The 13,714-nt window shown below is 50.1% G+C and overlaps 1 protein-coding gene across 1 annotated transcript; it reads right to left on the bottom strand.

The window, feature by feature from the left end:
* Positions 1-342: 342 nt before the first annotated feature.
* On the bottom strand, positions 343-12,980 carry eef1e1 (eukaryotic translation elongation factor 1 epsilon 1). Its single transcript, XM_039754036.1, has 4 exons — positions 12,831-12,980; positions 7,526-7,726; positions 2,283-2,378; positions 343-1,094 (listed from the first exon to the last, which is right to left on the bottom strand). Exons 1-4 carry the CDS (start codon positions 12,921-12,923, stop codon positions 954-956), a joined length of 531 nt encoding a protein of 176 aa, XP_039609970.1. The 5' UTR covers positions 12,924-12,980; the 3' UTR covers positions 343-953.
* Between the last annotated feature and the right edge of the window lie 734 nt (positions 12,981-13,714).

The raw sequence follows: 13,714 nt of genomic DNA, 5'->3' as shown, positions 1-13,714 counted from the left end.
AGTTCTCAAGCGCCACTGGCGAGCCCCTCAAGTCGCGACACCAGCACCCCCCATGGCCGCTCCAACAGTAACCGAGCGTCGCTCCATTGGGATTGCTGGATTTTTTTTCCATGGCAACGTAACAAATGACAGAAATCCAAGTACGACTTTTCTTTCTTTTTTCATTTCAAATGATTTCTGAGAAGTAAAGACGGGCAAGGAAAAGGACGACAACCTGACCAAAAATGAAAACATTAAAACTCCTCCGGGACCCAAGGCCACAGCCAGCCATTTTGTGGACCACCATTCCGTCTCTGCCCTCCTCACAGCACCGTAAACATGAATGGCAACACATTGAAGACCCCCAAGCCTTCTGATACCTTTTAATTGGCAATAGAAAAAGCAAACGGTCCCAAATAAATAATGCAGATGATGAGGATGAAATGAACAATTAAAAGACAATAAAACGTCAGGAGGGTTTACTGCCAACACTTACGGTGGTCTCACTGGATGGTCGAATTCCAGAAAAGAAAAAGAAAAAAAAAAAAATCAAAGCAACAACCTGCGGTGAAAAGCTGCACTGAGGAAATCCGATGAGCAGCAGAGCAGCGAAGAAGACCACCAGCTGTGGTCAGGAGCCCAGTCACCATTTAAAGACAGACGTGACCCAAAAACAGACTCACGCCAAGAGGAAAAGTTCAAAGGACGACGGGCCTCCGACTGCTGCCAGCGACTGGAAACGAGGACCTCAAGCTACTCTGGCAAAATGGGGCACAAAACACAAAACAAAATCTCAGTCGGACGTCCAATGAAAAGGCGTCACTGCTGCTCCTGTGCTCAACACCCGAGGACGTCTCCGCTTAAGACTTGACGCGTCGCCCACTCCAAAGTGACACGAGTGACCGCACTGGGGACCACGGCAGGTGCTCTTCAATGCTGAGCCCTCCTCGGATTCTCTTCTCTTTCCACCCTAATTAGTGGACATTTGTGTAAATTCTGTTCTTCATGATGTGCACACGAGGCAGGTGCTGCTGGACGTTGGGCAGCTGCTGAATGTGACTAAACCATCGGCTCACGTTCACAAACTTCTCCCTGTCTTGGACTGTGAGGTCAACCTGAAATTAGGAGACAAACCTCACGTTAGTCACAAAGACCACCACCAGTGGGAGCGCTGGCCCTGGGGTCGCCCTCTGGTGGTCGTTCCGAGTGTCAACTGGGTGATAACAGGCATACAAGACCACAAGATCACCCCCCCCTCCCAAGTCTAACCAGAAAAGGGGGTTTGGGGGGCTGATTTCACCCTACAGTATTCTTAACACGAGTAGCGAGAGTCATGAAGATCACTCCAGCCGTTCAGAAGTGATGTTGGGACGCACGCACGCACGCACACACACACACGCGCACGCGCACACACACGCACGCACACCACTGCACCACTGACAAAAAGTATTTCCTAATCGACTCCTGTTAGGATTACAAGGCCAATTCTAAGGCGCCACAGTGAGAGCCACCACCTCAAATGGAGAACATCTTCCTAGGATAGGACGGTCTGTTAAAGGGACCCCCCAAAGGCTCTGCAGTGACTAACTTAAAGTCACAGAGGATCCCGATGGGACTCTCAAATGTCCGTAGCCGTCTCCAGTCTCGGCCGAGGTCAGCGTTCAGAACGCTACGATAGAAGGAGACAGAAGGAAAATGGGATTCACGGGAGGGTGGCAACGAGGAATCCTCCATCCATTACCCAAAGTGGAACATCAGCGCAGATGAACACCTTGATGATCCTTCTACGGGCAGACAAGTCAACAGCACGATGTCCGCCGCTCAAAAGTGAAATACGACGACACATGGCAGTGCTCGTGTAATGGGCTGGCGATGCTCTGCAAGACCCTCCGATACCGAAGGACCCAAGCATTCGGCACTCGACTTCTTAAGTGTGAACGTTCGCTCGTCTCTCTGTGGCCTGAAGCGTCTCTGGGTTACGCAGCAGGACAAAACACAGCAGTCGACCACTGAATGGCCAACACAAAGTCCTGACCTGAACCCGACCCTCGCAAAGCTACCGAGAAGTCAGAGGGGATTAAAGCTCCCCTACAGCAATGGAGAAGGCGGCGCTCAAGTTCGAGGCCGCGTTTACTTTGCGATTTTGTACGGCTAAAGGATTGAAACCGAGGGGGCGATTACCTTTTCACAAGGACCCTCTGCTCTAACCCTGCATTTTTGTCTCATCGTGTGAAATATGGAAAAGCCCAGCACTGCGTCCACCTCTCGTTAGCCCACCCACTCGCTTAACACGTGAGACATACCATATAGGAGTGCAGGCCGTAGTACATCAAGATGTCGGCCAAGCTGAGGAAGTCGCCTCCAAAGTACACCTTATCTTCAAGGTAGCCATTCAGGTCCTGCAAGAGAAAAAGAAACAAGAACGGCCATTGAAAGCAGCAGAGTCTGTGGAGTGCAACCGTGACGAGAGCAGGGCATTTATATCCAGCTGTGACAGTGGATGGCGCCATACCAGCGCTCAGCCCGACACGGGAGGCACACTACTAAAAACAAAGGGCTTTTATTTCTCTTCTCGTCGCCCGTGGGTGACGCCTTCCCCGTTCTCACAGGCACAGCGCACTTTACTTTCTTCTCCTTCCTCGTCCCGACTCTGGCTCCTTTTATAAAGCCCCCCAGGCGCTCGCTGACCAACTTCCAGCAGCACCCGCCTAAGAGGGCACAGCAGCTGTTGCAGCACCCCCTGGACCCCCAACAGGGCTGCACCAAACTCCCATGAAGCCCTGTGGGAGTCCCAGGTACCACTGCAACTGAGGGGAGCTGCCATTTAGTGTTCCCATGGGGACTTGCTGGGTGGTTACTGTCCTGACCAGGCTTGCTCCGCCAGTCCATACGATGAAGAGGCGTCCCGGCCATCTGTGACCCAGTATACTGTAAGTCATGCAGGTGCGGTTGGGGAAAATCAGCTTTCAGGCTCGGGCGAGGTAAACGATAAATGATAAGGTAAGGGGGGCTCTGTGGCGAACAGCTCAGCCGTAAAGCTCCTTCTGGTCGGGACCCCTCATTTGAGGTCAGTGGTCCTGCGCAACATCCTAGTGACACCCGCAAGGACAAAGGACTCTGCTGTGGCAGCTGTTGATCAGGTCCCTTTCTTGGTGCCATGGCACACCATTTTGCTTTTTGTTCCAAACCGGGTTCCTGGGATGGCACCCTAACAGCCTGTCACTACAGGGCGGGCCATAAGTTTCCATACATAGGAAAAATAAACATTTCTTCCTGAAAAACCATCTTTATTTCTATAATATGCCCTACATGCCTGCCATTGTGTCCGCCACTGCTGATCAACACGTGTCAGCACAGCTGGAGTTCCGCTTGTAATGGCGCTGGTGAGACATCCCTTAAGATGGTTTAAGTTTCGTATCTTTTCCTGATACACCGTGGCCTTCAAATGCCCCCAAAGATAAAATTCAAGTGGGGTGAGATCTGGGAGGTCACCCCACAGGACCAATCCAAGCATCCAGAAATTGCTGTTGAGATGTTAAAAACCGTATGTATGGCCCACCCTGTATGCAGTGTACGGCGTAAAGAACGTATAACCGAACATTAGGTAACGTGAAGGTGTGTCACAGTCCACACCAAGAGTAACGAGCGCCACCACAGCCACACGTCCCACCGAGCACAGCTCATCACAGTGCGGCCTGCAGAGAAACGTCCGGCAGCCCCCTCGAGCTGTGCAGTAGTATTATTAGTACATAAAACCGAAGCAGCGACACGTGTGCGTATTGGGAGGTCTTATAACACACCCTGTACCCCAAGTCACAAGTCAAGGGGCTCTCGAGTAACCCAGAGGTGCGCCGTGGCACACACTCATGACTTGCACATTACTCACATGGTGCCATTTACACTGTGGAGCTTGGTGGGTGCCGTGCCATGCTGAACGGCACTGTGGGTAATCAATGCTTTTTCAATGACTTTAGTTTACATGATGAAGGATGTCAGTGAATTTCCAATGGCATGAACATGGGATGCAAAAGAAGGGTGACGATCTAAACATTAAACTGGGGGTCTCTGCCAGCCTGAGCCTCTTGACAACACTGAGGCATCACACACACCAAAGCAGGCCTGCACGCTAAACAGAACTAAAACTCCATTCAGTCTTCTTGCTCTGGCCGACTTGTGGCTTGCGGTTATTCAGGTAATAAAACACGAGGACTGCCAACAACATACAAAGCCACTGGCCCGGGCACCGGAGTGTCACGAAGGGCAAGGCAGTACAACCAGGAGCTCAGAGTCAGTGAGCCGACGAGATTACAACACACAAGTACAAAAAAAAAAGAAAAGCCCGCCGCGTGACCCTCGTACCACACGCACGTCCCATATGGCACACAAGGTGCCCACACTGTGTGAATAAGCAATTAGCTTCATTTCCTCAGAATGCCACATTTGCAGCCCTTCACTGGCCAAGTCCTGTGGGAGAGTCGCCATCTTACCCGCTCTGAACGCACACACAGATCTCGAGGGCAAATGAAGTTACTGCGCTGTGTGCTCTCAAGCAAGCGCGGCATCCGGGCCAACGCTCCACACATGGCTCTGCCAGACTCGCAGCGGGTTACTCCCTCGAGCCAACTCCAGGTCAGCTGACCATCCGGCTCGGACAGCACTCAGAAAGAATACGAGACGATGAAGTGATGAAGACAAAGAGGAAGGCCACAGTTTAAAAGACGCCGTGAAGTACGAGGGTCCAACATGAACACTTCACACAGGTGGCGCTTTGAGTACTGAGAAACGTGTAATGAATTATTATTATTATTACTTCACACGCCTCAAACGACTGCTGCCACGTTTCACAGGCGACACACGGGTACCCCTCTGCTGAGGTGGTCTTCTCTCTTTATCAGATTAAGACGTCACAGCAGGTTAGGAAAATGACCGACGGCGGCGGGACTGAAATCAAATGACATCACTGCAAAAACGTCAGTCGTGAATTTGTAACTGGAGCAACGGGCAAATTAATGGGCATCACGAGTGGACTTTACTTGACGACAATACAAACTGGGTGTAGATGTGCTGGAGACGGCGTACACAATCACACGGACCACGTGTGGAAACGTAAACTTCATTCTCACTCCACGTAGACGGACCAAAAGTCACAGAGAGGTGGGCCACAGAGGAGTCGACCACCACCACAACCGTGCAGCTTTAAACAATGGAGTGTCGCGTGCGAGCGAAGTCGACCCACCAGCTCTTCAACGAGACTTTCAGGGTCACGATGGCGGAGAGGCACGTCACCTTCTCTCGCGAGTCTTGGGGTCCGTCTGCATTTTAACTACACGTTAGAAACTGCAGTGCCCACCGCTGACTGGATCAACGTCAGGGGGCGCCTCCTATCTATCTGAAAAAAAACAAAAAAAGAAACGGGTGACATGTGTGACACTGAATACGATGAAGCAGGTCACTTTACTAAAAAGGTCCAAGTGCTGCAGTCCGAGACCCCTCTGAGACTCTCTGTGTTGCTCCTTTACGGCGGGGCTCCTTTACGGCGGGCTTTCCCATTCTATGCCCACCCTCCCTTGTCTAGTGCATGGTCCCCTTATTTATACCACTCAGTGCTTGCCATCTACACGACGAGCTCAAACATCTGAGTGAAAACGTGACGCCCGCCCTAAATATTCATTGGGGCACACAGGGGCCGATTACAGGGCACCTCCGTCATTGACTCGTGCTCTGCTGCCATTTGTGCCAGCTGCTCAGTGTCTTTAGTAATAAAATAAAAACCAAAAACCTACAGGCGTGTCACAGAGCAGCATACGAGTAGCAAAAAACAGAGAAAAGCATCTTGGAAGACCCCTAGAAAGTAACCTTACAGGAAGAGGAAATGAGGGAGAGGTGACGGCCTGGAGGGGACATTCTTAGGAGAACGGTGACATCTTCACACAGCACTCGGCTGCCAGCTCAAACAGTTTCATGCAATACATCACTGCTACTCACTCATTCCTTGTTGTGCACAGGCCAGTACGACCCACTAAAGATGGGGTTCACGGCCCACAATGCAATGTGGCGTGACATCACCAGGACCGGTGCACAACACACTCAACAACAAAAATAACCCAACACTTTTACTCATTCAGCCAATTCACAAATGTGGGGCTTATTAGCCAAAAACGTGGTGCCCACCTACTCTACATTACACTACAGGGAAAAATGGAGCCGATCCAGGAAATGCATCATCATCATCAGCAGACAGTAGGAGGACAGCAAAGCATCTCCAGCAGATTTTAAGTGGCATTGAACAAAAGAAATCTAAATGCAGAGAGGCTATGCTGTAGAGCTTCAAACGGGGGTACAAGGCAGTAAATGACGGAGAGAAGGACACGTCCAAATCAAGGAGAGCGATAATACAATGGGAGGTCCGAAAAATCCAGGGGTGTACAGCTCGCCAGACCCCAGATTATTACCAACAAGTGGGGATGCTGCCCACAGCAGCACTAAATACGCAGGCCCTTTCCTCCTCTCTCCCGCCCAACCAACCCTCGCCGGATTCTGGCTTCCTGACTGGAGTGAGGCGGCTCCTTTGGCAGAGCACCCACAAGCGCCCCAGGTGTCCCGTGATATCCTTCCCGGTGGGCCAGAGGTCCTGCTGAGGAAAGATTCAAGTCGCTCCCCTTGCGCCCCCTGGCAGAGCTGAACTTCTATGCTCCAACCACATGGCATTGTGGCAAGCTGGGATGGGGGCGAGGTGGGGATAACTGGGGGTGACGGGGGCTGCCCTCTGCGAGTCCCGGGTGTCCACCACAACCTTATGAGGGGGACTGAGGAGCCGTAGTGGACTCAACACCATCAACTGCCAGACAGAAGCCATTAAGACGACTCACGGAATGACAGGTTATATAGCGCCTTGACGAGTGGAGTACAAGTCACAGGAGGTTCTGCTTTATAACACACTGGTGAGGCCTCAACTGGAGTCCTGGGTGCAATTCTGGTCTACAAAAGGACACAGTAGCACAAGAGAAGGTCCAGAGAAGAGCGACCAGGCTGATCATGGGGGGCTACAGGGGAGGAGTTATGAGGAAAGATGAAAAGAGCTGAGCCTTTACAGGAGAGGAAGAGGAGACCTGAGTGAAGGGTTTAAAATGACAAAGGGCATCAGTCCAGTGGATCGAGAGGGTGACTTTAAAAGGAGGTCACCAAGAACACGGGGACACAGCTGGAAACTTGAGGGCAAACTGGGCACAAACATGAGGAGAGAATGACAGACACAGTAGGACTTCAGGGACCTGAAAGAATGAAGCGGGCAGGACTGGCGGGCTTGGGTGGGCTCAATGACCTGCTCTCGCCCAGACGCTTCTGATCCCTTCACTCCTCTTTCATCGTTACAAACGGCACTGCACACAAACACATTCACCAATTCTCGTTAATAACTGACATATGGCCACAGGGGTTGGCTTTGCAGTCTTCCAGATGTCACAATGTGCTCGATGTAAATGAAAGTAAAAGTAAGTAAACCCTGCGTGAGAGCGAAAAGAAAAGTGAAAATTCCGGTCTGACATACCCGGAGGGTTGATCTGCCCTCCTCCTTGGCGCCCGGGGCTCCGAGCTGCACTATTCTGTACTCCAGCCACTGCTGTACGACGGCGCTCTCCTCACGGGTGCGTCCCAAAAGCTGTTCCTGCTTTGCAGCTTTCACTAAATGACAGGCAATGGTCACGAGGCCTACTATGTTCTGGCCATCTTTGGTCTGAAGAACTGGAACCTGTAAAACAGAAAAAAACAAAATGTGTGGAAAGGTACACAATAAACACCACCTTGGCGCAGGTGAACGGCCACCATAAAAAGCAAATGGAGATTCAAGAGCCATCAGGACCCTCCAGTTATGACCGGGTGACTGTGTGGTGAAGGTGCCGAGTCACTCCCAGAGATGGCACACCACATAACACGAACACCACCACCGCAACCCTCAGTGCTGCACGTCAACTCCTGGAAGGCCTCGAGGGGGTTAACCTTGCGCCGTACGAAACTGGAAGCCCCCAATGCTTGTGACAGTAACAGACCCCATGAGTGAGGTCCCCAACACTAGTGTAGCATTCTAACCTTCCGAGGGTCAATGGCAGAAGTGCAAGATGGCGGCCGGACAAACACATTCAGCCTCACCGAGGCCCCTTCTCGAGCTCTGAGACCCTGGGTATGGAATGCCACTTGTGCCCAGCGGAGTAATTAAAAAGGAAATCCTGAAACAGTCCAATGAAAACGCCGGGTAATATAAACAAATGAGTCACTAAACTGTGAAAACAAAAGTCTGCCGTTATGAACACGCAATTCCTCATTCAATAATCGAAGTTTCGTTTCACTTATTTCAACATCGCCTCATTTCTAACAAGTTACTTTTCTTAAGCTCCTTAGCATTGTGCGGACTGCAGGAAAAACGAGCCAAAACAAAGAACCCCCAACAAGAAGAACTGTCATGACGTGCAACACCAACATTTAAAGACCAAAATGGTCACATAAACACAGCAGGAGAGGCCAGTCGGGCGACCACTGCTGTGCTGCTGCAGATTGCGCAAGGTTAGCAACGCACAGCCTGATGTCACAGTCTGGACAGTGGTGTGTGTCCCCTTGTCCCCTTGTCTTATCATTTCATCAAGTGTGTAGAGTGTCAGCGCCTGATCCACATGTCCCGGATGTTATTACAGGCTGCCACAGCACAAGCCTTCGTGACAATCGAACGCCCACCCTTTAGACCTGCAGTCAGAGTGGCCTCGTGTCACATCAAGCGAGTCACACCAGGGTCCAGTTAGTGCCACTCTGAGGCCATCTCCTCATAACGACCTCGCCCACTTGTTTGCAGTTTTCACACCCACCTAAACAAACCGAATACGAGGTCCAGAGTGGGGTTCACATGTCAGCACCCCCAATGAGATCGCCCTGGAGGCACACTAACCTGGAATGTTGGCGGTAAATGTTAGGATCAGACGTTTGAAGGGGAGCCTCATCAGCGCACACACACACACACGGCGTAACGACAGCAGACTTGTGATTTAAGAGAAAGCAGAGGGGACAGTCAAACAGCAGGCCACTGGAGGGGCATCAGGGGGCACCGAGAAGTTCACTGGCTAAATGAAGGGCGTCCGTGTGCACCGGGGGTGTCCAGCTCCGGTCCTGGAGGGCCGCAGTGGCTGCAGGTTTTCATTCTAACCCTTTCCCTAATCAGTTTTCACTGCTAAGGAGCTCCTATTCCCTTTATTTTAATTGCCCTAATTTTAAGGATTCAGTCCTTTTGAATTGGCAGCCAAACAGAAATGAGATGTGAAACGAGCCAACGGATGACCAGCTAAATCGGGGCATCAAACTACAACCAAATTCACTCCAACCAGTTTCTCAATGAGAAGGCAATTCTTGCTGTTAATTACGCTCGCCATTTCATTCCAAGCAGACATTCTTCAAAACTGTTGATTTTCTGCTCTTTTTTTCAAAGAACACCATCATGATGTTTTGGTGACCTGCGAGATGAACCTTAGTGAGGCCTTCACCTTTCTTTACTTTCAGATATTGTGTGATGGGCACAGCTGAGCTGGTCATGTGGGCGCTTGTCGGGTCTCATTATCGTTTGGCTGCTAATTAAGGCTTCATCCAAAGTGGGGCGGGGCCTGCTGAGGACAAACCAATAAAGCTTCATGAATGAGGGGCTGCTGTTTTAGCTGACCATCAGTCACCCCCCAAAAGACCTAATGCTCGAATACAGTGGCTCCCAAACTCGCTCCCGGGGAGGACCCCCTGTGGCTGCAGGTTTTTGCTCCAACCAACTTCTGTTAATCATTGGACTCTTAGGGCTCGTTTATACTTCACGCTCACAACGTGTTCATGCACACATCACGGCTGCCACGCTGCTCATTTACATCACGGCTGCCACGCGTTCATTTGACGCGTCCTCTGAGCAGGTCCTCAGAAATTAACGCGAAGCAAGTTGCAGTACCAGCAGAAAGTCGGGGCAGTGCTTTAAATGTGACGTCAGAGTCTCGGTTTACTATCGCCGTGTGACAGAAAGCCGCTGTGCTGATCCTAGTAGGTCTGATGTGTGCACATTGATGTTTGATGAACAGTTCGATGTGGTGAAGCAAAATGCCTGGCGGGAACAAAAACCTGCAGCCACAGGGGGTCCTCCCCAGGACGGAGTTTGGGAGCCGCTGGGCTAATAAAATGGGAGAACAATCTGGACAGAGTTCACCAGTCATGTCCTCTTCACACATCAGGTTTTGAAAGGCCCTAAAGTCCTCCTGTCCACCACACGACTTGCCTGCTTATTCCAAGTGTCTGTGGTCATCTGTGTGAAGACAAACCTCCTAATGTTTGTGTGAATTTCCAACGGTGTCCCCGTGTTCTTGATGAACTCACTTTAAAATCACCGTCTCGAGCCACTGGGCGAATCCCCTTCACAATTTAGAGCACTTCAGTCGTGTGCGTCTCCTCTTAACTCATCCCCTGTAGCCCCCCTGTAATCAGCCCAGTCGCTCTTCTCTGGACCTTCTCTTGTGCTGTTGTGTCCTTTTTGTAGCCTGGAAACCCAAACTGCACCCAGGACTCCAGATGTGGCCTCACCAGTGTGTTAAAAAGCTTCACCTCCTGTGACTTGTACTCCACCCGTCAAGGCGCTATATAACCCAACACTCCCTCATGGCTTCTGATCACAGCCAGGCTGTTGACCGTCAAGTGCATTACGACTCCTGAATCTTCAAAGGCAGACTTTGGATTTTGAGACCTCCCGTCGTATTACAGGTCGGCTTGATTTTCACATTTCATTTGTTCCATCACTAGTGCCTTGTACCGCCGTTTGAAGCTTTTCACCCTAACAGCTCAGGATTTATACTTTTTTTTTTTTTTTTTGGTTGGATGCTACCTAAAATCTGCTGGAGCCACTCTGCAGCCCCAACACACCCCCCACCAGAGGGTCCGGTGACAATTCATTTCCTGGCTCTGCTGCCTTCTCTCTTCTTATTCTGCTGGACTGTATGGCTCTGGCATTTGAACGCCTGCTGCCACCTCGACAGACACGATGGCACACACGCACTGTTAATGGCCCTAAAGGAACGACTCCGATTACAGACAACTGCATTTTTATTTACATTTCTAGTTAAGGGAATTGAAATGGCAGGCTGCACAATCAGAGACCATTTGACAATATGGAGATAACAAGCCATAAGCATTTACTTCAAATTAAGACACACTGTCATCACCATCAGCCTAACAGCCATTTGCCAGGCTTACCGAAATCATCTTCTTCCTCCAATCTTGTTGTTCCTGGACGTATTCCGGGGTAGGGGGGTCAAACGAAGACCCTGGAGGGCTGCCACGTCCTTGTTTAATAACCCTGTGCTGCTGCTGCTACTTTAACACAGCGTGTATTATTACGGCGGACTTGCTTGGTTGTTTTTTTTTCATAACTGGTAGCCAAACAAAGATACAAAGCAAGCCTCAATTTGACCAACTACTTCTGGGGTCCCAGGCAGTCCATTGAGCCCACCATTTTCACTCCTAGTTAGTGTTCTTATTCTGCCACACCAGTCACTCCCAATTTTGCCCTTCTCTGGAATCGCCATTCAAATACTTTTGTGCAGTAGTATTTCTCATTTTCAGATATTGTGTGAAAGACACGGGTTCAAATGAGGTCTGAGTAAGCCCAGTCATCTTTTGGCTCACTTTGCATCTCAGTATTGTTTGGCTGCATGTTAATAACACAATAAAAATTGAAGTCAGGTAAAAATCAAGGCAATGTAGCAGATCTCACTATCACTAATTTGTTAATAATGGAGGATGTGGCGGAAATGAAAACCTGCAGCCACTACAGCCCTCTATAGAACAGAGTCTGACATCCCATGCCTCACACGCGTATACGGTGGATGAAATACTTCATATGTGCCGTTTTTTTTAATGCACTCCTCCAAACTCCACTGCCTTTACAGTGAAAAAGGTTGTCACTCGTGTCATTTAAACAGTGGGCTGGTGGGTCAGAAATGAAATGCCTCCTTGTAAGCGGGTGAAACCTGCCAGTCAGCAATGACATCGCAGAAAAATAAGAACCGACTTGTGAAGTACTGCAGGCGGTGCGGTGTTGTGGTTAAGGCTCTGGACTTCAAATCCCACTACTGACACCATTGTGTGACCCTGAGCAAGTCACTTCACCTGCCAATTGTTAAACAGAAAGAAAACGAACCAATTGTATTACTTTGTAAGTCGCTATGGATAAAGGCGTCAGGCCAAATAAGCAAATGTAAACGTCGCCTGCCGCTTTACAAAAGCACGTAAAATGCCCCGAATGAATAACTTCATCTGTCCCAATTAAAACTGTAGACAAACGTCCAGAAGCACAAATGCCATCTCCGACGAGCGCTGTTTGTTACAGACGCGCTACAAAATGTCGCGATTTCCACCACAGTATAAAAATGCGACAGCAGTAAGGCGACTTGCCCGTAAAACCTTGGGCTTCTGTTCCCTAATAAAACTGAAAGTCCCTTTTAATCAATGAGCGACACTCTCTGACGCTTCCGTTTTTAAAACTGGACAGGAACTTCACGTAATGATGCAACCAAAGCGCAACTCGGCATAAAGCGAAAAGGGCCGAGGGAAGTGGCGACTACGAAGAGGTCCGTGTCAAGCGACCCGCGTCCCACTAGCAACCGACCTACGTCCTCTCGCCGCCAGTCTCCAGCACTGCCTACCCGACGACCCGCAGCACATGCAAAGGCACCATCAGTAACCGGGTCGAAGAATGAACGAATGGCCGCCACCACCTCCTCTACGGCGCACACTTCTCTCTGACGCCCCGTTTAAATTCTGTGAAGCCGTTCATCACTGCACGCGCTTACCTTTCGCTCTCCTTGAGTGCTGTATTTATTTGTCTTTTTGAGTCCCAGGTATTTCTCCAAAGACACCAACTCTTTCAGCGAAGCCTCGGCCATCTTGAATGAAAACGTGTCTCTCGAGCTGGTGCGGAAACTAAGAAGCGGCAACGTGATTGGTTAGAGTGCGCGTGGCCTGCAACAGTAAAGCGAATGGCGAGTTGGAGCCCGCAAATAGGCCACACCTCTTTCCCTGTGCCCGCCTGCGGTTGTCAGTGATTGGTCACGTCATCAGGCAAGCCTTTACGGGGCGGGGACACTTCATCGAATCAGTGACTGGAGCCCCCACGGACGCTGTGTACGGTTTAGGGGTCCGCAAATTTAAAAGCTAACGGTTTTTGTTCCAGTCCAGTTTCCTAAGTTAATGAGTGCTGTTGAAGGTATGGAAAAGGTTTGGGCAGGCCCGGTTCTGGAGGCGAAGCCGCCATCGTCCCATTTAATTTCAGCTGCACCCTCACCCTATAATACCTTCACTCGTTTTCTAAACCAGTGTATTTAAAATTAAAAATTGTCGCAATTTCCTTAATGTCAAAAATAATTAAAGAAAATTTCTTCGTAGGTGGAAGAAAACTTGACTTACGCCATTAATTCATCAGTAAAATTCCAATTAACACTACAGAAACTTCTGATTGACGTGCTGCGTACTTGAGCTGCCACAATTCACGTGTTGTGACGTGCCAGCTTTTGTTTGAAGCGAGTTACCGACCTGCGTTTAGTTGGGGGCGGCCGCACCCTTTGCACGACCGGTAGAACCGGGCCTGGGTTAGGGTTAGGTGGAAAGGTGGAAGGAAGGCTTATTTTGAGAACATTCCAAGGCACATACTCAAAAATGGAGTGCCACGGCGCTGGTA

Source organism: Polypterus senegalus, chromosome 5 (genome assembly GCF_016835505.1).
Source record: "Polypterus senegalus isolate Bchr_013 chromosome 5, ASM1683550v1, whole genome shotgun sequence".
Lineage (NCBI taxonomy): Eukaryota > Metazoa > Chordata > Cladistia > Polypteriformes > Polypteridae > Polypterus > Polypterus senegalus.
This window is presented reverse-complemented; position numbering and strand designations above follow the sequence as displayed.

What these genes read in the sequence shown, in the direction of transcription:
- eef1e1 (XM_039754036.1), bottom strand. Translation starts at nt 12,923, where the DNA reads ATGGCCGAGGCTTCGCTGAAAGAGTTGGTGTCTTTGGAGAAATACCTG. An exon ending in AGGGCAGATCAACCCTCCGG is followed by an intron (nt 2,379 to 7,525) that starts GTATGTCAGACC and finishes TTTCTCTTGCAG; the next exon opens with GACCTGAATGGCTACCTTGA. An exon ending in ACGGCCTGCACTCCTATATG is followed by an intron (nt 1,095 to 2,282) that starts GTATGTCTCACG and finishes TCCTAATTTCAG; the next exon opens with GTTGACCTCACAGTCCAAGA.